Source organism: Clarias gariepinus, chromosome 1 (genome assembly GCF_024256425.1).
Source record: "Clarias gariepinus isolate MV-2021 ecotype Netherlands chromosome 1, CGAR_prim_01v2, whole genome shotgun sequence".
Taxonomy (NCBI): Eukaryota; Metazoa; Chordata; class Actinopteri; order Siluriformes; family Clariidae; genus Clarias; species Clarias gariepinus.
The window spans coordinates 38,651,369-38,677,765 of NC_071100.1; the positions used below are offsets into that span (position 1 = coordinate 38,651,369).

The 26,397-nt window shown below is 35.9% G+C and overlaps 1 protein-coding gene across 1 annotated transcript; it reads left to right on the forward strand.

The window, feature by feature from the left end:
• The first annotated feature begins 4,880 nt into the window (after nucleotides 1–4,880).
• On the forward strand, nucleotides 4,881–24,660 carry cacnb2b (calcium channel, voltage-dependent, beta 2b). The gene is made up of 14 exons (XM_053496806.1): nucleotides 4,881–5,080; nucleotides 11,870–11,947; nucleotides 16,663–16,785; nucleotides 16,884–17,023; nucleotides 17,144–17,205; nucleotides 17,410–17,432; nucleotides 17,670–17,750; nucleotides 18,136–18,194; nucleotides 18,328–18,437; nucleotides 18,745–18,753; nucleotides 20,352–20,503; nucleotides 21,666–21,761; nucleotides 21,885–22,055; nucleotides 23,814–24,660. Exons 1-14 carry the CDS (start codon nucleotides 5,063–5,065, stop codon nucleotides 24,507–24,509), a joined length of 1,818 nt encoding a protein of 605 aa, XP_053352781.1. The 5' UTR covers nucleotides 4,881–5,062; the 3' UTR covers nucleotides 24,510–24,660.
• Nucleotides 24,661–26,397: the final 1,737 nt, after the last annotated feature.

The following is a 26,397-nucleotide window of genomic DNA, read 5'->3' on the forward strand; positions in this document are numbered from 1 at the left end:
TGCCCTCCTTGGCTTTTTTGTTGGCATTAAGAGAAACTGAATTATATTAAGTATCTGTCTAGCTGTCTAGCCACAGGCCAACTGCAGGATGATTATCTCTGTTGTCCTGCTCTTTTTCCATCCTCCAGTGTGAAAATCTACACAGAGCACTAGGTGAAGTACAAGCGTACATTAGGACCTGGTAGGACCTGGCACTCAATTATGTCATTTGTAATGGAAAAGTTTCAGCAGGCTTGTGATGGTGTTTTATTTGCCATGGTGCCATACACACATTTTTTTTTTTGCCATACCTGGCCCATATCATTTCCTCTCTGGAAATGGCCCACCATGTAATATGGTGGTACACTATAGCTGTGTGTCAGTGGAAAAAGCTCCTATACTTTGTGTCATTATAAGGAAGACAAAGAGATTTTTTTAAAGAATATAAGGGGAATATATTCACAGTGTCACGATCCTCTCAAAGTTGCACCCCACCGTTCTCAAGATCCACTCCTGGTTTTAGTCAGTAACTTTGCCTATGAATCTGACCCTGCCTGTTTATAAGGAATAAGTTCCTGTTGAATCAAATTTGGACTCTGTCTCTGCCCTTTCCCCCTTGGACTATATGCTTACTGGAATCTGACATTTCAGACTGTTTGTCTTTAGCCATTGCTCACCCTGTGGATTTAATTCTGTTATTGTTTGTCTGCCTTACTTCTAGTGGTCATTTATTTCTGTTCCTGCTATCTGTCATTCCTCTATTAATTCCCAGCACCAGATCACTATAAACTTCCGCAGTCTTCTCGAAACCTGGTCATTTTTTCTTGTCTTTCCTGTTTTCGCCTTCAGCCTCAAACCAGCCTCAACTTAAGACTTTTTACAAGCTTACAATGGTGACTTTGCATGGTGACCTTGCATTTGGATTCATTCCAGTTAAAACAGTTACATACAGTTTACATTCATGACCTGTCACACCAAGTCAGGTATTAAGTCCCACAGGATACTTTTGCACTATAGCCACTATATTCAGTATGTGAAATGTGTAAGAAAATAAATATATATATTTCAGCAATAACAAGTTTATGTAAATACCTTATTGTCCTGATCCTTCAGCACAACTGAGAACGTTTTAATTCTATGCATTGTTTTAAAACACTTTAATGAAGACAGGTTACTCCAGTTGTGATAGAAAAACATGCATTTTTTTTGTTGTTGCTGTAAATCCATGATGGTGGCAAGATATTTTAAAGGTTCTCATAAAAAAATGCATGGCCCATAGCTCCTTAAACGAATATAACACTGTAATAAACTTGGTGTCAAAATGGAGCTTATTGAACCAGAAATCTGTAAATATGCAATCTGAAACATAGGTTGCCCATAATGCCTGGTTTGATGTAAAAGGGACACATTTATTTTCAAACATTGTTTTGAAAAGACATACAGTAATGAAGTCTCAAACCAGCGTGGCACACATCAGTATGGAGTCCTTGAATGTAATCACAGGCTTAAGCATTATCCTGGAGTTATATACCTTTCTCAGGGCAAAATTCACTTAAAATTCATTTTTGCACAATTCTGACCCTGAATTAAAGAGTGATTCTCGAGTGATACTGCCCATAAGTGAGAAGCAAGATTAAATCCAGTACTATGGTCTAACAGTTCGATTGCTTATGTATGAAATGGATTTATTTAAGGATAAATTTTTTTTTTTTTTAATGTTATTTAGTTCAGCTAGTTTACTTTTCAAACCATGGTATATATCATTAAAAAAAACAACAACACACTAGCATTATTTTATTAAATCAATCAACTGAAATAGTAATTAGATTTAATTAAACATCACGTTATAAGCCTTTTATTGAATAATTACTGCTGTGTTTCAGCTGGCAACATTGTTTTTAACCTTAACTGGTACAGTGTGTGGCCACTCTTTTAAAAAAAATAATAATGTAGAAAGACATATCCTTTGGTCATAGAAAACAATGTTACTGTGTTTAAGAGGGATAAAATTATTCTCCCATATCAGAGAAAGAAAATAACTAATGAGACTGCTGAAGTTACTGAAATTGGGATAAGAACTGTAACACTTTTATAATTATTTATTAAAACCTGGACGAATGGTGTGAACCATCAAGTGAACCATCAACTTCGCAAAAGCTATATGGTAACAAAATAAATAATGGATGACTGTGATCAGAGATCACCCAAATGCCTTGTGAAGTTTCATTATAAAAACATAGGGGGTACAAATCACAGCTATGTTTAATAAGAGCATAAAAAAGAGCATAATTCCTGGACTCTGGAGCATTGGAAAAAGCTCATGTGGTCTGATGAGTCCAGGTTTACCCTATATATAGTGCAATAGTTCTATCAAGGTAGGAAGGAAAGTGCATGAAGCAATGCATCCATTATACATAGTGAAATACGGGAATAGTAGATGTGGTGTAACGACCTGGGTTCCTTCAATTGGTCATATTTAGTCTCAGCAACAGATTGTGGTGATAAAATGAAGTGAGTTGACTACCTGAATGTGCTGAACAGGTTACCATGTCAATGGATTTTTTTTTTTTGCATCGCTGGTGGCATGGGTATATTCCATATGTTTATGGGAACTAGAGGAATCATTTTCTTCACCTTAGCCTCATTAAAAGCCTCATTAAGAGCAATTTTAGATTAACGTGGTCTGATTCTCTAATCATCAATAAAATATCATGGCCAAAAATGAATGCAACTGAGGATGGAGATAAATGTTGTGATATAGTATAAGCTTCTCAGAGCAATGGCATAGTTAATATAAACAAAGCTAAAAGTGGTCCAAAAAAAAAAACTGTTTTAATGTGCCTAATGAGCCTAAGTGTGCGGTATATAAATAAATATTAATTTAATAATTAAAACCGACTAAGTTTCAAAAATAAAAATAAAATCATGATTGCGTGCTTATGGTGCTTTTACACTAAGGACTCGAGAACAGATCAGTGTACACCAAGGCTGGTACAGTATATACCCACGGTACAAAGAAATTGTGCCTAGTGTAAAAAATTTTTTTTTGCATATATTTAAAAAAAGACAAAACAAGCTGAAGCCCCACCTTTATATTTGAGCTTTTATAGAGTATTATATTGAGCAATGGTCTTCCTAGACACAGAGAAATTCCTGAGTCCTCATGTATTTAGTACAAAATATGAAGCTAGGTACATACCAATTTCTAGTTGCTTGGGGGCCATGGATTTACACTGATCTGGCATAGTGTCTCGAGCAATAATGTTGCAGACATAACAAGCATTTAAGCCAACATAGGTTGATAGACTATTCTTCCTTAATAAGGAATGTGTTTCTCAGAGAATGCCTAACATGCATTTTTAGCACGTGTTTGTGTGTGTGTGTCAACTGATGCATGACTATTAACTTCTTTAACAGCTGTAGTATGGTTTTCTGGCTGATATTTTAAGGTGATGGGTGTACATGACCAATCTCTGTCCACTGTGTATCACAGTGTAGTGCTTTACACTGACACACAGTGTGCTCTAAGAGGCTTACAGACAGATATGTTAATGTGAGGTTTTATAAAAGAGGAGATGTGATTAATGGATTATTTACAAGAAATGCATGCCATTAAATAGAATGTACTGTATATTTGTGAGAGACAAAATGATTTTTGGGAGTTTATTTAATATTTACCTTCAGAGGTTTAAAACTATAGATTTTGTTGAGAAAATAAAAGAACAACATACTGTATGGCCTAAAGAAAAAAAAAAGATATAAACGCTATACATAAACCTAAAACAACCCCCAAAGATTTTTTTTATGAACTACCAGGTTGTTAATTTTCTATAATGTACAGGTATATATCTTCTCCATTTATTTAACGGTTTAAGTCTGTTGATTTATTTACTAAGGGGTGTGGTAATGCATTATGGCACAATACTGTGCCATTACAGATGCATAACTTTAAATATAATTGTATTGTGGAAATGCACAATATTGTTATTATATAAATTTTGCAACTAAAGCAATTGCACTGTGTGACTATCAGAGGTCTCAACCTGTGCGAGCCATACATTTCAAGTATACTATAAGAATAAACCTGTTATGTGTTATTTCTTGAAGAGACAAGGGCATTGTAGTATATATATACATTATAGTTATATATAAAACTATAGTTTATAATAATAAACCAAGGTGCATTACAATGCATGTAAAAAAAAAAGAAGCATTTATACAAATAAAAAAAGCACACTGTTTTTTATTGTTTGTGATTAATAAATTTAAAAGAAGGAATCTTTTTAGTCTTTTTTTTTTAATTCCTTTTGTATATTTTAATATTCTAAGAATTAAATTGAATTGTGAGAGACTTTTCTGAATGTTGGGGTTTCAGTGCGCTCCAGCTGTAGGTCCTCAGCCCCCTTTTTTTTTGCTATGAATGTGGATCTTTCAGTACTGTAACAAAACCATCTCACTTCAAATGATTTTACTATTCAAGCTTAAACAACAGTAAATGATAGTGTACCTGTGTGTCTTGTGTTTTTGGAAAAGTGTTTTTTTTATGTTGTGTTATTTTTTTATGTTACAGTTAACAGTTTTATTACCATTTTTGCTAATAATAATAATAATAATAATAATAATAATAACAGACAATTTTTCTGGCTGTTTATTTGCTTTAAATCAGGTTTAGTCTCGATTGTTGCAGTTCAGGTCATACAAGGATGCAGGGAGAAAGCAACAGATGCCACACTAGAGAAATAAGCCCTGAAATCCGCTGAGTCCCCCCCACCCTGCGAGCACACACACACATGCACACATGGACACACACACATGCCCACACACTGGCAGAGTATGAGATGAGAGTATGTGACAGACGCTTCTTTTTTTTTTAATTCTTGTTTTTTGAATTCAGCAAGAGGAAACAATGATCACTAAACACAGGAACAAGCCTTGCTTTAGCATGGACATCTAAATAATTTGGTCATCTGTTCTAGATAGGGGTGGATTAAAAAGGATCTCATGTACTTTCTTGGATGAAATTGTAAACAGTTCTCTTGTGTATTAGTCGTGGAGGGACAAGCAGCGAACAAGTGTAGTCGGTATGCCACCCAAGAAAAAGGTAAGATTAGTCTCCATTAAGTATGTGTATGTGTGTGTGTGTGTGTGTGTGTGTGTGTGTGTGTGTGTGTGTGTGTGATGAGGTAGGCTATATTTGAAAGTGCCATCTGAGGAGAGAGCCATCTGTTGCATTTAGCCATAATCCATCTCCATGTCTCATCTAAACTGCTTTCTAGGCATATTATGAGACAGAGACTGTTTTTTGTCTATTGTCTATTGATATTGCAAATCCATTACAAATGAATATGCTATTTTTAGGTCTCCACAATACCATTCTTCAGTAACCATGTTATCCTGGTTAGGCTTGTGGTGGATCCGATCCACAGCCCAGGAACCCTGAGCAGAACTAGAGCTATGAATACACCGGAAGTGTTTAGGACTCAATGCACAGCCACATTGACACATCTGGGGCAATTTTGTACAGTCAGATGTTTTTGTCGGTGGAGGAAGTAAAACCAGAGAACATAAGCGAAAGAGAAACTCCACACAGACAGTAACAGTAACCCCAGCTGATGATTTAGCCAGCGACAACAGAACTGAGAGAGAGCAGCGCTAACTGCTGTGCAAATGGGCCTCCTATTCACTTAACTTCAAAAACAATATTTTGCAACCCAACGTTGTTTAAGCTAGATAAAAGAAAATGCCTTTAAAAAGTGTGGACATGATTATTATACGCAAAAATGAAATCTAATCAACGTTCCTCCAGGACTAAGGTGTTACTGTACATACAACATAAATAAACAACATAAATTAGCACCTCGTTAACTACAAAAGCTAATTAGCTGAATAGCTGAGACGGAACAGATCAACGTTATAAATGAACAGAAACAGAAACATGAGTGACAGTGTGACAACACGACACATTTCAAATCTCAATACTGTGGTGATGAAGGTAATGAGTTGAGGTAGTGGGAAGGGAGAAACACTAAACATATCTTGTAAGTAGCGGCGATAGAAAAGAGTTTTGTGCAGATAACAAATAATAAATTATTCTGCAAAAGAGCAATTGCAGGTTGGCACGAACTATTGTTAGATGGTTGTTGATCGGTGTGTTTACGCGTGTTTATCAGTTCAGTCCTAATGTTTTGAGGTGATTGAGTGGTTGTGTGTGTGTGTGTGTGTGTGTGTTTATCAGTCCAGCCACTTTTGTTGAGGAAACAGATGGCTTGGGGAAAGTATATAGTATATAGTGTACAGTATACAATATAAAGTATCTTTACAGTTGTAACTATAATCTGCATTTTATAGTCACTGAATAAAAATTGGTTGTGCTGTAATAAAAGTTTGCAATTACATACAAACTGTTAATTCATACAGTACAAAAGAGCATGCTTACTCGGCCATCAATTGATGCATTTTATTTTCTCATGGAAAAGGTAAATGTACCTCTATTTGCAGCAGGGCTTGTAAGGCTGCTTGACCAAGAGGATTTTGCATATGTCCCTCCCTCTGTCTCTCTAAATCCCAGACTGACCTATGTGATGTTAATCTCCTTACAGGGAAGCAATCATAACCGACACCAGTATTGCAGAGATAGGGGACCTTTCTGACATTGTAGCTCATTCAGTCTCGTGTTTCTGTTGCACCATGATCCATCCTTCTTCTGTAGTAACCATATGATAACGGTCATGGTTGTGGTAAATACTAATCCTATCCTAGGAAAATGTAATGCAATCTTAAGGTTGATTTTTAAAATTTAAAACACACCTGTCTGGTGTGTTTTTTTGGGCTTTGTGATGCTGATGTTCACTAATGTTCACTAACAAACTTCTGAGGGCTTCATGAAAACCAGAGGCGGTATGGTGGCTTAGTGGTTTAGCACTGTCGCCTTGTACCTCCAGGAACTGGGGTCAATTCCCAGCAAATTTCAATTCCTGCCTCTCAATGCATGAAGTTTGAATTTTTTCCCTGTGCTTGGTGGGTTTCCTCTGGGTACTCCGGTTTCCTCCCACAGTCCAAAGACATGCAGATTAGGCTAATTGGTGTTCCTAAATTGCCCATGGAGTGTGAATGAGTGTGTATGTGTGCTCTGCAGTGGATTGGCACCCTGCCCAGGGCGTACAGTATCTCCTGGGATATTCTTCTAGGATAGGCTCCAGGCCCCCCGCAACGCAGTATACAGGATTAAGTGGTAAAGGCAATGAGTGAGAGTGAGCGAAGAATTTGGAAAATCTTTTTTCTTCCACTTCACAATTATGCGCCAGTTTGTGTTGGTTTATTTTATAAAATCCCAATAAAATACATTTCATGCTTGTGGTTGTGGTTAAAAAGCTCAAGTGGTATGAATACTAAACATGCTGCACAGTTACACTGACCTGAGGCAAATTGACTTGATGAATTAGTTCTAGTACAGATGTTATTTGGCTTTATTTGTTAATTAATTTAAAACCTACACAAGTCCTGCATTTAAGAAAAAGTCGAGATTCCCTGGGGCAATTATTACTCAAGTATAAGTAAAAGCCCCCCATTTATAGTACGTGGATAAAACTACAGAAGTACTCACAGTATTCTTTTTCATACTCAAAAATATTTCTCTCTCTCTCTCTTTCCCTCCCCCTCTCTCTCTCTTTGCTTCATGATTATAAAATTGTGTTTTTGTCCTTGAATGCTCCGCTTCTTATTTTAAACACCTGTGGCTTTATTAGACATGTCTTGAAGGAAAGGCAAGTCACACAGTATTCAGCAGAAGGTGAAATTCCTGCTTCAAATACTATACACCAATGAGTTTAGGGAAGGCAATGCAATTCAGAAAGGTACTTAAGTACAAATACTTTCTCTACTATTGAAGAAAGTAAAAGTAGAAAGTCTCCTCTAGTAGAAATACTCAAGTAAAGTACAGATATGAGAATTATGTACTGAAGTACAGTAGGGAAGTAAATGTGCTCAGTCACCTTTCACCTCTGGTTATGACAGCATAACTAACAATAGTGTTGACAATTAGTGTAAAAGACACATGAGATGCACACGCCTTTTGCTGATTCACAATAATAGGTTTTGATCTCACTATTATGTCATGAACTGACATTTCATGCATGAACTAACATATAATATAATAGGGGCAGAAATGTAACTTGTAGAGATGGAGGTTGATGACGTGTTTAAAATGTTTAAAAACTTTAAGTATTATTGTAAAAAAAAAAAAAACTTAAAAAAAAAAAACATTTTTCCTTTGATCTAATTTGCTGATACTAATTGCTGCTTGCCTGACTATAAAGTCACAATCAAAGCATACAGTATGTTTTCTATAGTTTTTAAACTCACACATTACATCACTACAAACACAACTGCAGGCTGATTTACTGTATACATTATGACAAACTGTAGAAGGTGGAGTTATAGCATTTTGCAAAATCACACAAAATTTACACTTACAGAAATAGCTTAACCTTAATATGACAAAACGTTAACACATTAACATTGATTATCAATTATACAGTAAAGTGATGACAGGATCATTGGCACTGAAGCCTCATTTATGCCTGTGATGTGGAGCGTAGGCTAGCCTGTCTGGTCTGATCCCACAGAAAACATCAATTCTGACCACCATAGAAAGGGACCAGAACATCCAACCAGAAAGGGCCTAGCCTAGCGGGGAAAGAGCCTAAGGGCCCTAACCCGGTCTCTGAACTCTCAAATCCCAATCTGACTAAGCATGCATAGTATGTTCCGGACAAATAGGTCTGAACAATGGAGGCCCCACCCTGCAACCCGCAGCAGAGGATCCACTGCAATGTCCTGGTGCCAGTCACCACAGTACATTCACAGAAGTCTTGTAGGGTCATATCCCAATGGGGCACAGCTGCCAAGGCAATTTTTATATAATAAAAAAACATTTTTTCTTAATATTTTGGTGACTCAAACAAAAAACATGCACAAAATGTTCTTCATCAGTTTGCAATACTCCTTGCTTCAAAAATTCTAACTAGCTTTACAGAAGCATGAAAAATAATCATAAATAATTCTTAGAAAAAACAAGTTAATTTTAAAACTATTTGTAAGCTTCTAAATTTAAGCTTTTATTCAATTAGAACAAAACAATAGTGGTACTGTACCGACAATCAGAGCTGCATTTAGGTTTTGTGGACATCACTAAATCAGCATGTGCCTTGATAATATAGGGGGAGTGACCAACATACCTGTATAAGCATGAATAAAGTACCCCAACACTTATAACTGCTAACACTTAAGATTAAAACATTAATCTTAATCAATGTGCTAATGTTGTTCTCAGGTTTGTATTAAACCTCTGTGCTATGTACCACTGCAAGTAACAGAATAAGTAACTCAGCCATTTAGAAGGTCTGAGCACTTTAGAGTGTTGCCTAATAACTAAGCACAGCTTTGTACTGTGCTTTGGCATGACATTGAGAAGGTAGGTGTGATGCTGGGCGACCAGATGCCTATGGAAAACAAGCCATAACAAACAAAAAAACACACACACACAAAAAAAACACCTATTTTTCCTGAGCTAACAAAACAGCCCTCCTATGGCTTTTCTATATGATCATATGTTCCTATATAGTTAATTTACAGTAAATAAATTAAGACAAGCAAGTATAATATATTACATTATTTAGTTATCATTTAATAACTACTTGGCAATAAAGTAAAACTCATAAATGTAAAACCATCATGACCAGATATGTTTGCTAACGATTCCTTGGATTGATATTTGGCCCTCGTTACTTTTAGAATTTCTTTGCATGTTCTTCCTGTGACTGTTAAGATTTCCGTTGGATTTCCTTCAAAAACAGGCAAATAGCTGATTTAAAAATTGCTCCTAGGATTAAATGAGTGTCTATGTATTTGTATGGAGCTTTGCGCTGGACTAGTGATGTACTCAGGGTGTATTACTGCTCATGACACTTACAGAGGGCTCCGGGGCCACCAAGTCCATGAACAAGAGGTAACAGTAACTGAATGTAAATGAATGAACGGTCAGCACCAAGAGCAAAATTTAGAAAATAATAGTTGCTAACTATACTAAATCCTTTACATTTTATCATAGTAAATAACACAACAGGCATCTATTTATTTATTTATTTATTAGAGGCAAAATTGCTTTCTCAGCAGGCCACTGTGACCAAATTAATACATGATGTAGTTCAGATTACAGTTTATACTAGCCTATATATAATGTCAGTAGGCTGGGGATCTGCATTGCTTCATGCTAAGTTTTTCCCTGATATTATGTCAGCATTGAATTTAGCCACAAAATGGCCAGCAATGATGTGCAAATCACATGATCTCTATTTTTATTTATTTAGTTTTTTTTTTTTTGTTTTTTTTTACATTTTTTGTTCTTAGATAGTAGTAACTCTACTTAAATCTAGTCTCCTATGTGGTTTCTCACTTGACTTTTGTCATATGGAAGCTGTTGTTGCCTATCCTGTAAATAGTAAATAGTTTACAGGATAAACTATGTAAATAGTTCTTGCGACATGCTTATAGCTCATGTTTAGGGTTCTTGTACCCATTTTGATTGTTTCATGTGGGTTTTCTTTAATAAACTGCACTTGCATACACCTATTTTACCAGACACTTGACATTCTTCCCAGTGATAAATTTATGCTGGATCGCTGAGCAAAAATGCCCCAGTGCACAATATCTGGAAGTGGTGAATCCCTATTGCAAGTGCATGTGCTGTATGTGTGTTTTGTGGGGAGCAAACAAGCACCTTTGGGAGTGATAGTCAGGAATCCATATACTCCTATACAGTACGTCATATAATACTTTAAATAATTCAAAGTTTCACAATATGAAAGGATACATGAGACATATTTTGAGGGGACAGCAAATATAGTTTGCTGGTAAATGGTGTTATTAGTTTCTGTGTAATGTGTTAATTTCACAATCAATTAAAATATAAAAGAATAAAAATCCACACTAATGAAATAAACTGCTTCACTAACTGACAGCAATATATTTATGAAATGATTGCATCCATAACTTCTGTCCATAATTAATTTATGAAATGACAGTTATTGATGCTTCACTTCATTATATAATTAAAATACAGTAGATAGTCAATAAAATATCCACCAAATGATCTACAAATTAGATTAGCTAAATATACTGTCATCATAAATAAAAGACAATAACTGATTTAAATGCTGCATGCTAAAATGTTAGCACGTATAAGTAAAGAATACAAGATAAAGTAGAAAGAAGACATTAGGACTATGGTTGATATATCCATAGTCACGGTTAATCCCTCTGGATGTATATATACGCTTGATATTGGTAACAGTAACCTCATACATGTTATGTAACCAGTAAAAATCAATTGTAGGGTTTTTTTTTTTAAATAAAATGATATTGTATTGAGACAATGGCAAATTGACGCTGCAAGTGACAAAGACATCTTAAAACGTGTTAAGCCAGTTGTGGTTCTCTTCACCTGTAAAACTTTAACCTGAAATACAAGTGAAATCCAGTCATGTTATTATGAATATTGCACAGCATGTTCTTGGGGGAGTTTAGAAGAAGGAACTTGACATTGCAGAACACACCATTTCCAACTGTTTTACCTTATAACTTGTTTTAATAGTGACACTTTACTTTGGTAGAATATGTATTATAATTACTTTTTATTCATAAAGGCCTGTTTTTATATATATTTTAATTAAATATTCATGGTGTAATTTTGCATTTTATGCCAAGTGTGCCTGACCTGAACATAATAAATAAATAATTAGTATCCATGGCCTTTAAAGGCAATTAGCATCCATGTTTTAAATTGTGTTTATAGAAAGATTTTATGTATATCTGTTTTGCTTCTTTCTGTCAGGGTTCGGCGGACCGTCAGGACTCAGGGGCCACTGAGGAGAAAGAAAAGAATGCTCAGGTCCAGCTGGAGAAGGCCAAGGTACTCTACATTGCTTGCAGTTGAGGCTACATGAAGTGTATGGTACTGGTCTGATACTATTTATGCATTGTCCTGTGGATACTTTTTTTTATGCAAAGTTTAAAAAGTAAGACATACAAATAAATAACACCCACTATAATAGAGCAATTGAGATAAAAGAATATAAGAGAATAAATACCTAAAGCACTGACGTGGAAACAGATGCACACAGTAAATTGCAGACCAATGATAGGACAGGGATGAGCACAGAGAGACCAAAACAATTTCATGTATGTAGCGGTTTGTGAACAAGTTCCACAAACACGCAACACTTTTATCTTCGGATCAAACTTGCTTGTCTGGCACACTTCATGAATGTTCAGTTGGATTGAGATCGGGGGAATTCAGACTCCTGGGCTCGTATTTACTAAGCATCCCAGGATTCTGAGAGTGACACAGTCCAAATGTCTGTGACAAAAGTCCAACTTTTAAGAGTAGGAGTAAGAGCAATTTATCAATATTTTTTAAAATAGGATTTTTTTTTTTTTATGATATTTTCAACTCCAGCATAACTTCCAGCAATATCTCCAATAAGCCACAGAGGTGTCCTAACTGGCTAGAAGTTGCAAGGACTTTATCGTTTATCTAGCAGCACTAAGCTTTTTTATACTGTAGTTCAACATGCTCTTCTTCCATGCTATTTGATATACTACCAATTTACAGTAGATGCCATTTTCGTGTTTGTTTCCAGGTGCATGTGTGATCGTTATACCAGGAAGCAAGTTTTTTTTCTCTCTAATTAATTAACTGCAGCTACATTATCTAGACTATAATGGAATGGTGACTCTAAACATTCAGTGATCTTATTATGGATGATGGGAGGTTACTGATAAACCTCTGTGGAGGAGTTGATGTAAATGTATATTTAATGTGGTAGCGCAACAATAAGACACATTTTAAATGAAATGAGATAACTTGAGCCTGTGAAAGTGTCACTATATTTTCTATATTTTATATAGAGTGTAACCTGCATTATGAGTGTCTCCATCTATGCACTCATGTACTCCTACAGAGTCCAGAATGGACATAAATGCTGTCTTCTGGATTTTTCAAATGAATATTAAAGTTTCCAACAGTTAATGCTTTGTCTACAGTAATGACCAGGTCAGAAAACCTGGGGTTCTGTAAAAAATAATTAGCAGAATTAACTGGACAGACTTTTGTAGCTTTTTTTAATGTTAGTATAGAGAACTTTAAATGCATTTAATGTGTCTATGTCTTTGTATAATTGTCAGATTATCATTATAAATGATGTCTCCTTCTCTTACCAGTTAGCTGAGGCTGATCTATGTAAATGTCTTAGTGACGACTGGGTTAATTTAATGCTACATACTCGTTCAGTTTAATCCATGTTTCTGTTAAACACAGTATATCAAACTCCTGATGAGTGATACTTTTATTAACAATAAGTGGTTTATATGTGGGAGATCTAATATTTAACAGTCCTAGCATTGAGATCAGAAGTTCTGGATGTGTATCAGTGTGGTCTAATTTTATATCGATAAGATTACTAGGATTGCTCAGCAAACAGTCACAGTCTCAGTTTGGTGGAACCCGTCAGACGATCGGGTTAGCCTCTTCATCTGCTTCCATGTGAAGTGCAGATGAGGGGTCCCCTGGTGGGCTACCCATAGTATGGGCTTTGGCTGTGCAAATATGCTGCAGAATCACCCACTTCCCCTACTGTGAGGGCTCTAATGAAGGAGTTGGTTGATGGCTAACTTCGCAAAAGGCACCCAGATTCCCCCCTTTGGAATTAATGCTGCTCTTGCACTCATTAATACTATTTAAAGTCTGGATTCACTCCTCTAATGCTACGATCCTCTCCATTAAAATGTTAACTAATACAAAGTAAACATCAAAAATACATTTATTACTAATTACACAGGAAGTTTGAGTAAACATGCTGCACTTAAAACACTATACAAGCTCAATGTTGGCCATGATGAGCGTTTAATGTACCTTAGTCTGCTAAGGTAGTTGCTAGTAGTTTCACCAGGCAGATCTGGCATGGATGGATTCTGCTTGTTGTTTTTAGATGAAAAAACTAACGTGTTCTACTAAAATCAGAAAAATGTAAAAATGATCAACCTGGTACCAGTTTACTGGTATATATTTAATAATCACTGTTATTCAATTACCTGGCGTTGATCTTAGTGCTGTGGCTGGTTAGTGTACTGTATGTCTAATCTTTGAGTAGTCCATTTTATTTTTCCATTATAGCAAAGTGCTAGTTGGTTTCCCCCAATTTATCTTCTTTTCAATAAAATCACATTATCTAGCATGAAATGAAAAAGCGATTATATGTACTCAGTTAATTGATTGACTTCCTTCGGTTATGTTATCTATGTAAGGTCTCATTGTGTCTATATTTATTCTAAATGTAATTAGCAGATTCTTTTATGTCCAATCATGTAGTAATCTGAATGAAGGAAACACAGGCCATGTGGGATCTCTATCTATTGCAGAGGTTCTGCCTAACAGGTTCTGGCTAATGAACCCAGTTTACAGAATATTATATTTTTAAAGTGCTAATTAAATCACTCAAACAGTCTATTCTTCTGGGGATAGTAAAAACACTTTGCAAGTGCCCAATAATTAGAACAGTTTGCACTGTGTGTATTACAAACACGAAAGTGAGACCTTGATCTGCCAAAATCACTTTTGTAGATATTTGGGAGAGCTCAAAAATACATACAGGTATTGAGAGATTTATCAAGGGTACTACTAGAACTTTTACTAAACATTAAAAGCAGTTATATTATTGTGGTCATACAATAGCTTTTTTGGTGTTAGTGGTGTGACTTGATGTCAGATGTCAATTTTACTGCCAATGCTTCACCAGTAAAAGTAGGCCATAAGATGGTTCAGTGTCTTACTTTGATATCCAGTTAGGGACTAACAATGAGCTAAACTATCCCTAATCACTTAAAAGAAAATAAGAGAAAAATGTAACCCACATCTGGCCTAAAATGCCATTGAAAAAAGTGAAAAGTTATTAGATCTCATGCTTCACATTTTCACCCTTGATACATTCTCCCCTGTAACAGCTGACAATGTGTGTGGAAATTGTTTAAAAAAAAAATGTCCCTTTAAAACCCCAAAAATTTTGGCAGTTGATGGGCACGATTAGAGCATGGGTCGTGTTGAATGACCCTATTTCTAGGGCAGCTACTCAGGAAATGGCTGGGCTCTCTGCAGACCTACCCAGGCCTTACCCTGGCTTCTTTTCTGTGATCTTCTCTGTTTTTCAATTTAACTTCTAAAAATAAAAATGGTTGTAATTTATTTAGGCTCAATAATTGAAAATGTACATGCATTTGTGAGATGCCAAAAATGTCTTGCTATATTAATAACTAAAAAACAAAAAACAGCTTAACCCCTCATGCCATATCAACAGTATTGCACTTTCAATTTATTTTACTGCATCTTTCATTGCCCCCTTCTGTTTTTTTTTTTAAAAAGAACACATTAGTTTCCCTGTATAAAGACAGCAAGCAGAATCCATCCATGACATGTCCATTTGAAATATTAACAAAACCTCAATAAAGATATGTTAAAAGCTTATCCTGGTAAACATTTATCTTGTTCAGTATTTAAAGTGCAGGATGTTTAGTTATTCTTCCTTTATCATTAGGGTGATACAGCTAAAGCTAAGTCTTGCCTTCTATAGCATCCATTTCTACTTTGTGTTTCCAACAGGTTTTCTCTCTTGTAAAGCACATGCAGAAAAGCCTGAAAGATCTCTTGTTATAGGAGACTATACTGAAGCATGATATTACTTAAGGGAGACTAGCTGCACTGGTTAAATGTATCCTGGAAGCTAGGCTAATGGACATAGCAAATAGTCTTGGGTAGCCATACATGTAGGAGCTAATGATTAAATGCCTTCATTGGTTAGATGTTTGTACTATTGGCATGTGCAAATTAGCGAATGTGATTTCTGATGCCATAACATGACTGGCCCCATTCCAATGCGATGTGATGACACAGCTTACAGCAGGTTATGGTCACTGAACCGCATGTCCAGGTGGTGCTCTGAAAACAATATGGGCTTTAGAGATAATTGGAGCACTTTTGAGGATACAGCTGGTCTGTTAGGGTGAGACTGTATCCATCCCATTCAGAAAGGTGGTGCTCTCATTTCTTGCAGCGTAGTTCAGAGTCTCAGAACAGACATTGTTAATCAGTGATATTCCAGAGTCCAGGCCAGGGACCAGACGAACAGGCTAAACCATCACATATGTTCCATCACTGAAATTGGAATTATATCACATTTATTTAAAGAAATTATTTATTTATTTATGGTCATATCAATCAAATGGGGACATCCTCCTCACTGACTCTGGTTCTTCTTAATGTTTCTTCTTCATGATTTTTCGAGGAGTTTTTTATTGCCACCGTTGCCCAGCATGCTTATTAGGGACAAACTGATTATAACAATTTATACTTTTTTACTTTGTATTTTTTTCTTTGTTTACAAATACAAAGTGCTATACAAATACAATTGAACTCAATTGAATTCAATTGAATTATTTCAATTTTATCCAACTCTGCCAGTTTTCATAATCCATAAAAGGCATTTATATTTCTTAATCATTTTTATATCTAATTTGCTCATGAAACATCCTAATACTGAATACAATTTCAATTGTCTTGTCTATTCCATGTGGCAGTCAAAACCTGTTGCATTTGCTGTACGTACAAACTACACTTACACCCCTGCCGATGATGACAACATTCCTATCCCAGGGCATGGAGTTGCCTTTGAGGCTAAAGATTTCCTGCATGTTAAAGAGGTGAGGGAGCACTAAATACTGAACTCTTAATCACCACATTTTCAAAACATAAAACTTTTATTGTAATTACTCAGCTTGTCCATCTTACGGTTTTCAAGAAATTCAATAATGACTGGTGGATTGGCCGGCTGGTGAAAGAAGGTGGAGAAGTAGGTTTCATCCCCAGCCCAGTCAATCTGGAGACTATTCTCATTCGGAGGGAGGTGCAAGCCAGGAAAGCGGCCAAAGCTCTAGCCAAGTATATCACTTATTCCACACAAAGCATCTTTTCCATATATGCTTAGCACCATTTATGCATAGCAGTCTAAAACTTTTAGACATGGTTTCCACAAATGATTTTACCTTCTTGTCACTTCAGCAAAGCAGCAAGCTCTGCCAAAGATGATATAAACTCAAAGAAAGCCATTCCTCCACCAACAGGTGAGCTTAGATATATTTGTAAGCAAGGTCCATCTGCTGTATGCCTGCAGTGTTTTTGTCGCCTAATTTTATTTATTAGCATTCTAATTACCCACTAACTACAGTAACTGCACATATTATTAAAATTTTAAAGTTATTTAATGGTTTATGGAATATTTTTTCACGATTGCACTTATAATAAAATCTATGTTATCTATGCTACAGTTCAGCAAGTGAAGAAGAAATCAGTAAGTATGTGGCTTGGTACTGCACCACCAAAATGAAGTAATGTATTTTCTAGAATTAACTAAAAATTAAGTTATTTTCCATTTAATTCCTCATACTTTTGTTTTTGTGTACATTACTTGTATCTACAGTACTATCAGTTTTATACTGCCTGACAATCAATGAATTGTTATCTTAAAAAAACTGCACATAGAGCTTAAATCATAACACCTAACACACTTTTTAAATGACTTTGGTAGGGGGAACAACTGGCAGCATATGATGTTGTGCCTTCCATGCGTCCTGTTGTACTGATGGGGCCTTCACTCAAAGGCTATGAGGTAACTGGAACTCTATTATATATAATAATAATAATAATAATAATAATATTATTATTATTATATATCTGTTATATAATTTTTTTATTTTCTATGACATTTATGGCTGTTTTTAGACTGTTTTGGGCTGTTTTTATTATCCATTTAAAAATTGTGTTCATGCATTCACAACTGATCACTCACACTGATTCACTTCTTTTGAATATATACTGCAGCTGAAATGATTGCATATTTAAACTGAAGAAAGCCCTAAACAATTTATATTATTACATTTGCAGGGGTTACTACACCCTCTGCTGTACAATCTATTTTTTGCAGTTTGCTCTCTCAGAATCTAACAGTGTGGTGATTAAATCCAAATCAAACAAATCTTTTGTGTCCTTTTTAGGTTACAGACATGATGCAGAAGGCCCTTTTTGATTTTTTAAAGCACAGATTTGAAGGCAGGTAGGTTGTGATGTCATGTTGTTCACAGAATGAATTAATTTGTGTTTAACAGTTTTTTAAATTTATTTTATTATCATCTGTTTATTTATTCATTCTATATGGCAGGAAATCCCTCTCTTTTGTACTTTGACAGAATAACTATCACTCGAGTGATGGCTGACATTGCTCTTGCAAAGCGTTCAATTCTAAACAACCCCAGTAAACATGCTATAATGGATCGCTCCAACACACGTTCCAGCCTCGGTAAGATACCAGTCTATACCCTGTGTACTGATTAAACTAGATATTAGAATATCATTGACAACTGTTAAAGAAACACTAATTTTATTTAATGACTTTTTAGTAATTTCTGTAATTTTCTTGTTGTATCTCATTTGTGCACAAAGTTAGGGGTTTACAGTCTTTGTGCTTTGGGACTACATAGAAACTTTATTCACTAAAGAAGAGCTGAAACATGTTTATTTTTCAAGTTTATTTTAAGGTGTGAAGTACCAACATTATAAGGAAATCTAAATCATTTCTGTCCCCCCTGTTTCACATGTTGCCACAGATGCAGCTGGTATGTATTGCTTCTGAACAATAATTGCATTTAACATGATCACCTAAGTAAAAAAAAAATGCTAGAGAACATTACATATGTAAGTGGTTGAAGTAAATGAACTGAAGTACAGTAATGAACAAAATGAGCAAAACGAGTAATAAGCAAAAATGAATTTTTTGGGGGGGATTTATTACAATCTAAAATATACAGTATCAAGGCTTTTCATATTTGTTTTCTTGTTTCTTTGTTTGTTTTGTATTTTGGCATTTTCACGATTAGTTTTAATATGATAGCCTTAAATATTTTAGTAAAAGTGAAGAGTATATTTATACATTATTGTGTGTTTTGTTACTGTGTTTTTCTGTCCTATTATTTTTTTTAATTATTATGACATGTCTGTTTGTATAATTATCAAATAGTTATCAAATTATGAGTTGTTTTAGTGAGCAGTTTTAAGGAGAATAATTATGAAAATTATAGAATCTATGAGAAGTGCTTAAGTCAAAATGGGAATTCTGATTGTGCAGAATAATTGAACACATTTACGAGAGTAAAAACTACCTTTATTTCTCTATATAATCCCCTGCTAAACAAATGCAATCATTCCAGCATTTAACTAGTACCATCACTTAATACCATCAAGGTACCATCCCAGTATCAGGGTGCTTGCTTTACATCTGAAACGCTGGGAGGTTGTTGTTTCCACTGAACTGGATTAGCCTAGATTGTTTCCTGGGATGGGTCTCTTGGGCGTGGTCTTTGGCTGTTTGGACTTCACCTCTTGTTGCGTAATGATGTCATGAAATGCCTTAGCCTGTTCCCATCTTGGCATCAAGTGACTGATTAAACAGACCCTCAGCAGAAACCGGTTCATCCAAGCAGATGGCCTGTCTCTGTGTGGAATGTCTGAGAGTGTGAGCCACAGATGCCTCAGTGCCACTACCGCATTGACCATCACCCTGCTGGGGTAGAGAGCACTCAAAAGCAGTGCTCCACAGGTAGACAACTTACCAACTGCAGCTGTTAAAAGAATAGTTCAACAAATTTTAAGCCAAATCCTAACAAGCGACAATGGCTTAACATGCAACAGCTAGCAAACTCCATGGAACAATATGTTCCTAGCAAGGTGATATGTACAGGACACGAGAGGAGGTGGTATCCTATACGATATGTGTTGAACTGAGTGAATTGCCCGAAAGTGAACTGTTAATTTTCAAGGATAAGGATTTAGACTCATTAAGTGTTTAGGGGAACAACAGCAGTGGGCTCTGAGCCACATCATTGATTGTAATTTAAAGGGCTTATGGCCTTCTTTAAAATTTTTGCACCATTTAAATGTTTAATGGTAAGACTCTTATCACTGTACTCTGCTTGAAGTGATGTGTAAATGTCAATCGGTTTTATGTCTTCATTAACTAGAAATTTTATCACAGTTTGACTTGAATGCCCCTTGTATAATCTTCTAATGAATAAACTAAAGTTTTATGTTTTATTCTTATAATGAATCCTGATAATTTTCATGGTATGGCTAGAATAAAGTGTTAAAAACTTTGCATGAACACATATTAAATTGGATATGCTGGTATAATATAAAGCATCCCTATGTGTGCCTCTAGCTCAGATCCAAGGGGAGATTGAGAGGATCTTTGAGCTTGCACGTAGCTTGCAACTGGTGGTTCTGGATGCAGACACTATAAACCACCCACTCCAACTCAGCAAGACGTCCCTGGCTCCAATTCTCGTCTATGTCAAGATCTCCTCTCCCAAGGTTTATGTTCACAGTGACAGTAGTTTTAGTTGCTGTAGGTTTGTAACTGTAGTTCTCTGTAATGTGATTTTTCACACTGTATTGGTGATAAAATGCAATGTTATATCACCGAGTATAGTTGGTTATGAATGACAAGAAAGTCAGTTCATAGAACTACAGTTATATACGTACCTACTGTTCCATTGCACTACCTCCAGGGTCAGTGAGATTTGCCTAGATAATGATAATAACCTGTATCTGTAGCTGACTACTGCTTTTGGCTCTGGCTGAACAAGGACCATACTGTACTATCCAGAGATCCAGACTAAACTATAAACAGATTCAAGCAATCAAAGTTGAGTCAGCTACTGTATGCTAGCAGTATGTAGCCATAGGCCTGTCATTGGCCGGACAATGGCAGATGTGGCATCCTCAGAGTACATAGGAGAATCTGATCTGGGAGTGACAAGGAATCCTCACACCAAACCAGGGATAAATGCTGGTGGTATCAAGCAGGGCTAACAGTTAGCAATTTATTATACTACAGTGAAAGAAACCAAGTAATTCATGCTAAGTCTTTAGTCAAGGATGTGCTGGTGGCAAATGAATGGAAAGTTTCAGCTCAAACATTGCAAATTACAGTAGTTAAATTAAGAGAGTTTGGCAACTCATTAGTAAAAACACAAACCAACTTAATGTTGGTCACCCTAGCATTGAGCATTGACTTGGTTTGTGCTTTTACTAATGAGTTGCCAAACTCATCATGTGGGAATGAGCTCATAATGTATAACCAATACACTCACCATGGCAGAATAAATGAGAGTGGACTATTGGCAGTTTTGAGAAAAAGATTAACTGTTGCTTCAGAAGTGGCTAAGCAGATAGATTTATATAGTGTCTATGTGGTCTAATGTATATACAATATGAGTTTTATTATTATTATTATTATTATTATTATTATTATTATTATTATTATTATTATTTCAAATCCAGTGGCTATGTTACATGTCTTAGTGAACGTTACTCACACGTCTTTAAATGGTTCTACTGGAGGAAATTTAACAAGAGCTATGGAAACTTCAATTACAAAAATCCAGTAAAAGACAACAACAAAATAGGCAGAATATATATCCAAAAATATTTATATTTTCCTTGTCCCATTTCCTAATATTTCTTCCTTTAGGTTCTCACGAGATTGATAAAGACCAGGGGAAAGTCCCAGACCAAGCATCTCAATGTTCAGATGGTGGCCGCAGATAAACTTGCCCAGTGTCCCAATGTAAGTTTGCCTTCATGCTCATTTCATTGTAGGACCAACCCTGTTCTTAACTGTTATTTTAAAAAGAGGTTTAATGTTTACAATTACATTTTCCATTTCTTATTCTTTTTCTCCTTCATTTAGGAGATCTTTGATGTCATCTTAGATGAGAACCAGTTGTCAGATGCCTGTGAGCACATAGCTGAATATCTGGAGTCTTACTGGAGAGCCACTCACCCACCAGAGATGGAGACAGCCAAGTCTGCACTGGAGCCCACGGAGAGCACAATCCCCAGCAGCCTCACACCTGCCAAGGTAGACTCATGCATGCAAAATGTGAGGGGTCCTTTCAAATTTTCTGTTCCATTTTTATTTAATTTATTTGTTTGGATACAATGGTTGCAAAGATCAATGTTACTACTGTAGCATGTGTGCTGCCATTTGTAACCCTGTTTCTTTCCACCCACTAAAACTATTGAAAGAAGACAGATATGAGATAGGCGAAACTCTGGTGAGTGATATGGCTTATGTTGTATATGTAGTATAATAGAGAGTTTGTAAACTTAGTGTATTAGGAGGTAGACTTAGTCTTTAGTCAGATGTTCTGTTAAACAACATTAGATTAGTTTCAATGGTGCAACATTTTACCATTTTGACCCAAATTAAGAAAAATAACACATTTCAAAGCACACAGGATATGTTATTTCATAAATAGCATAAAGTGTCTTCAGAAAGCTTGAACACAGAAAGTTGAATATTTGTATGTCAGATGTCAGAATGAAATGCATACAGTAGTATAAAACATTTTTCCAATACTGCTGTGGAGTGTCAATGTGCTTTTTCACGAACGTCTGGCATGCAGCAATGTTCTCTTTAGTAAGCATTGGCTTCCTTTGTGGTGTCCTGCCACAAATTGAACACTGTACTTGTTCAATTTTTTATTTACATGTAGACCTATAAACACGGATGTTCCAATGTTGCCGTTGAATCTTTGGCTTTTCACTCAGATGGTTGTTTCTTTTCCTTATTGATGAGTCTGTGGACAATCATCTGTCATTTCCCCCCACACATCGCTAAATAAGGTACTTGCTCTTGTCGATTTCTTCTTTACAACATCAGAAGAATACGACCATTTCTTTCTTCACAGGCTACTCAGGTGCTTGTTCAGTCCCTTGTTATTTCCGGAATGGACTACTGCAACTCACTCCTGGCAGGTCTGCTTCTGTCCACCATTCGTCCTCTGCAGCTGATCCAGGATGCAGCGGCACGTCTCGTTTTCAACCTTCCCAAATTCTCCAACACCACCCCACTTCTCTGCTCTCTACACTGGCTTCCTGTAGCTGCATCAAATTCCAGACCCTGATGCACGTCTACAAGGCTAAAAATGGGCCAGCACCCACTTACCTCTCTGCTCTAATCACATCACGCACTGCACCACGTTCCCTCCGATCCTCCAGCATTCCTCGTTCCACTAGTGAAGTCTTTACAATCACTTTGAAACCCTATCCAGCATCATGTAAACCAAAAATTCTTGATTCTAGATCTTTTGAAAGCTCTTTTTGGTGAGGCATTGCTCACATTAGCGTATTCTTCTTGTGTGGAGCAAACTCAAAAAGCTTCCACACCTTCAAACTCATTTTCTTAACAATACTCCAGGTATGCTAAAACCCGACTCCAATGACCTTTTTTAAGATTATTAACTCAAAGAGTCAATAAATACCTCAAAAATAATTTTTCTACTACACTAGTACAATGACACTTTTATTGTCATAGAATTATTTGAGTATTTGCTCTCAATTAAGACACGAAAGATCCAAATTTATCCGTTATGTTAATATTGTAGCCACATATAATTATTATAATAATTATTTATTACTATTATTAATGTTATATACTCATACTATTTTCCTTTTTCTAAGGTATGTATACTTTTTTTGGCTGACTCTACAGTATATGTACAGTATATAAAGGATTTGAACCTGGGATCATCTGATGAATAGTCCAACACCTTTATGTTGAAGGTCTTATGTTGAAGTATTAACTCACCTTCATTATTCTAACCTTTGACCTTAGAATGAATCAAAAAACAAAAGGATGGTGACTGCTAAGAGGAAAGGATCTGTGGAGAATCTGAATGAGGAGCAAAAAGAGGATGACAAAGAAGAAGAGGAAAGAGAGGAAAAGGCAGCTGAACAGATCCGGCTCCTGAAGAGTGAGCCGAAGAGACCACAGCATAGCCACCACCACCACCGACACCACCACCGTCACCATCACCGCCGCAGCAGCACAGACCAACCCGAACAGCACAACCAGCACCCTGACCACTCACAGAATATGGACATAATTAATGTGGCAAGGAAAAACTCAGAGCCTCAGAGCCATCTTCTGCTGCTAGACAAGGAAGGATTAAACCAAACTGAGGTGCATACGACCGAGAGTACAATCCATAAAGACCAAAACCATCACCACCACCACCATCACCACCACCACCATCACCACAAAACCATGGACCCTCACAGTGACTATGGGCAAGACTACAAGCTGAAGCACAATCAGCGCAACAGGCAGCATAGTCATCAGAGACACCTATACCTCTCTAATGAACAGACGCTTCCATTGCACCATTTGGAGTCATCCGAACATTACAGCCTTGAACACCAATACCAGTACCGGGCCCGGGAGCGAGAGAGAGAAAAGAACAAGGAGAAAAGCAACAACAGACATGATGGTGCTGACAATTGGAGCAGAGATATATACATTCATCACTGACTTCTGTGGATGTGCAGTGTGCTGATGCTGTTATGAAAAACATTATGTAGATGTAATGCCAGTACTTGTACTGTTTAAAGGTCTTACCATAAGCATTCACAAAGTAAAAGCACTGTATATGTTTAGAATGGTTGTGTAAAGGCTGGTTATTTCTGACATACTCATAAACATCTATTATTGCTAAATAATATATATGCCATCTATGTATTAATTTCTTAATTAAAAAATGTTAAATATTGCTAAGGACTGCTTACTGCTTGAAGTTTTCATTATTAAATATATATCCTTACATTGGTTCACTAGGTTACTAAATAGGAGTCCCATCAGTCAAACACTTTTGGGAAACCCATTTTTTTATTATTATTTTTTTTTTTGTGTGGTGGTGGAGGGGGTGAACCTGCATATCTGAGAAACAGTTGTTGCTTAAAGATTGCCTGTGACATGGTTGTACAGACATTTAGAAGAAGTTCATTCTACCACCTAGGAGGCAGAATAGAAAACAGTCTAGAGACATGTCCTCCTCCGTCCCTGAGAGATGTTGGGACCAGTTGAGCAGTGCTGGAGGATTGGAGGAAATGTGATACAGTGCGAGGTGTAAAAAGTATGTTGAGGTAAATAGTTGCTCTGACGTTTTTAGCTTTGTAGGCAAACAATCAGTGTTTTAATTTGGTTTGGGCAGCTTCAGGAAGCCACTGCAGGGAGCAGAGATGTGGGGTGTTGTCGGAGAACTGTTTGTCATCTAGCATTTTGTCCAGTTATATGTACCTGAAAATGTTAATTTTAGCTATTATACAGTACAGTACATAAATTTGCAGAATTTTCTGTATAACAGGAGCTTATTTTCATAAAAGAATTGTCAAATAACAAAGTTATACCAGCTTGTGCTTCTGTAGTCTGCCTTAAAAAACTTCTGAAAAGCCTTTTTCTTCATCTATAGTTTGACAAATCTCTTTTTTTCTGCATATTTGTATATACGTTGAAACATTTAAAGAAAATAATGCCAAAAAAAAATTAATGTAAAAATGTTGATGGGACTTTTCATACAGTACAGCTATTGGCATTACAGCATGTACATTGTTTGCATTTTTTTCTCTACTTCTCATGTACATATCTTTTATTATTTTACTATTTATTTTACTGATCATATAGCAAGTAACTGTTCTGGAAGTAAACTATTCTAATCATTTTAAGAAATGTGGTGCCATTGCACATGTTTCAGGATGTGTATGCATGTATCATAATATTGCACTTTTGGTTTTTAACCAACCTGTCTGTGATACACAAAGAAAAATCCCCCTTAAACAACACCATGCAATGTTTATATAGGACCAGTTGGACTCATATGCACACGGAGAGTGTGCAAACAGCACTGATTTATATTTTATTTTATTTACTTATATGGTTGTTTATTTTTCAATATTGAAAAGACTCATAAACTTGGACTGGTACTGCAGCTGTGAATTTTGTCATTTAATTTAATGATTTTTTACTTATATTTACTTCTAATAATGAATATTGAAGTACTAGCACAGTTTCAATATTGTCCCAGGGCATAACCTTCACTCTCCTGTCACAAAAAACTAAAAATGTTTATTTTTACCTCGCCTTAAAATAGAAGTGTTTTCATTCTCAAATTATAATAATTATATTTGTATAATTACTTTAAAATCTCACTTAATATAATAATATCATTATAAAATTACATTTTTAAGATCCAATAAAGGTAACACGATCTGAACATAATGACAGTTTATCATAAAAAAGATATGCCTTGCAAGTATTGCAAAAGTAATATTATTATCTCATTTATTTTTAAATATCATTTTAGAGCATGCCCCTTTCCACTTGTTGTGTAGTACCATAATTGTCATTGTTTTTATTCTAGTTT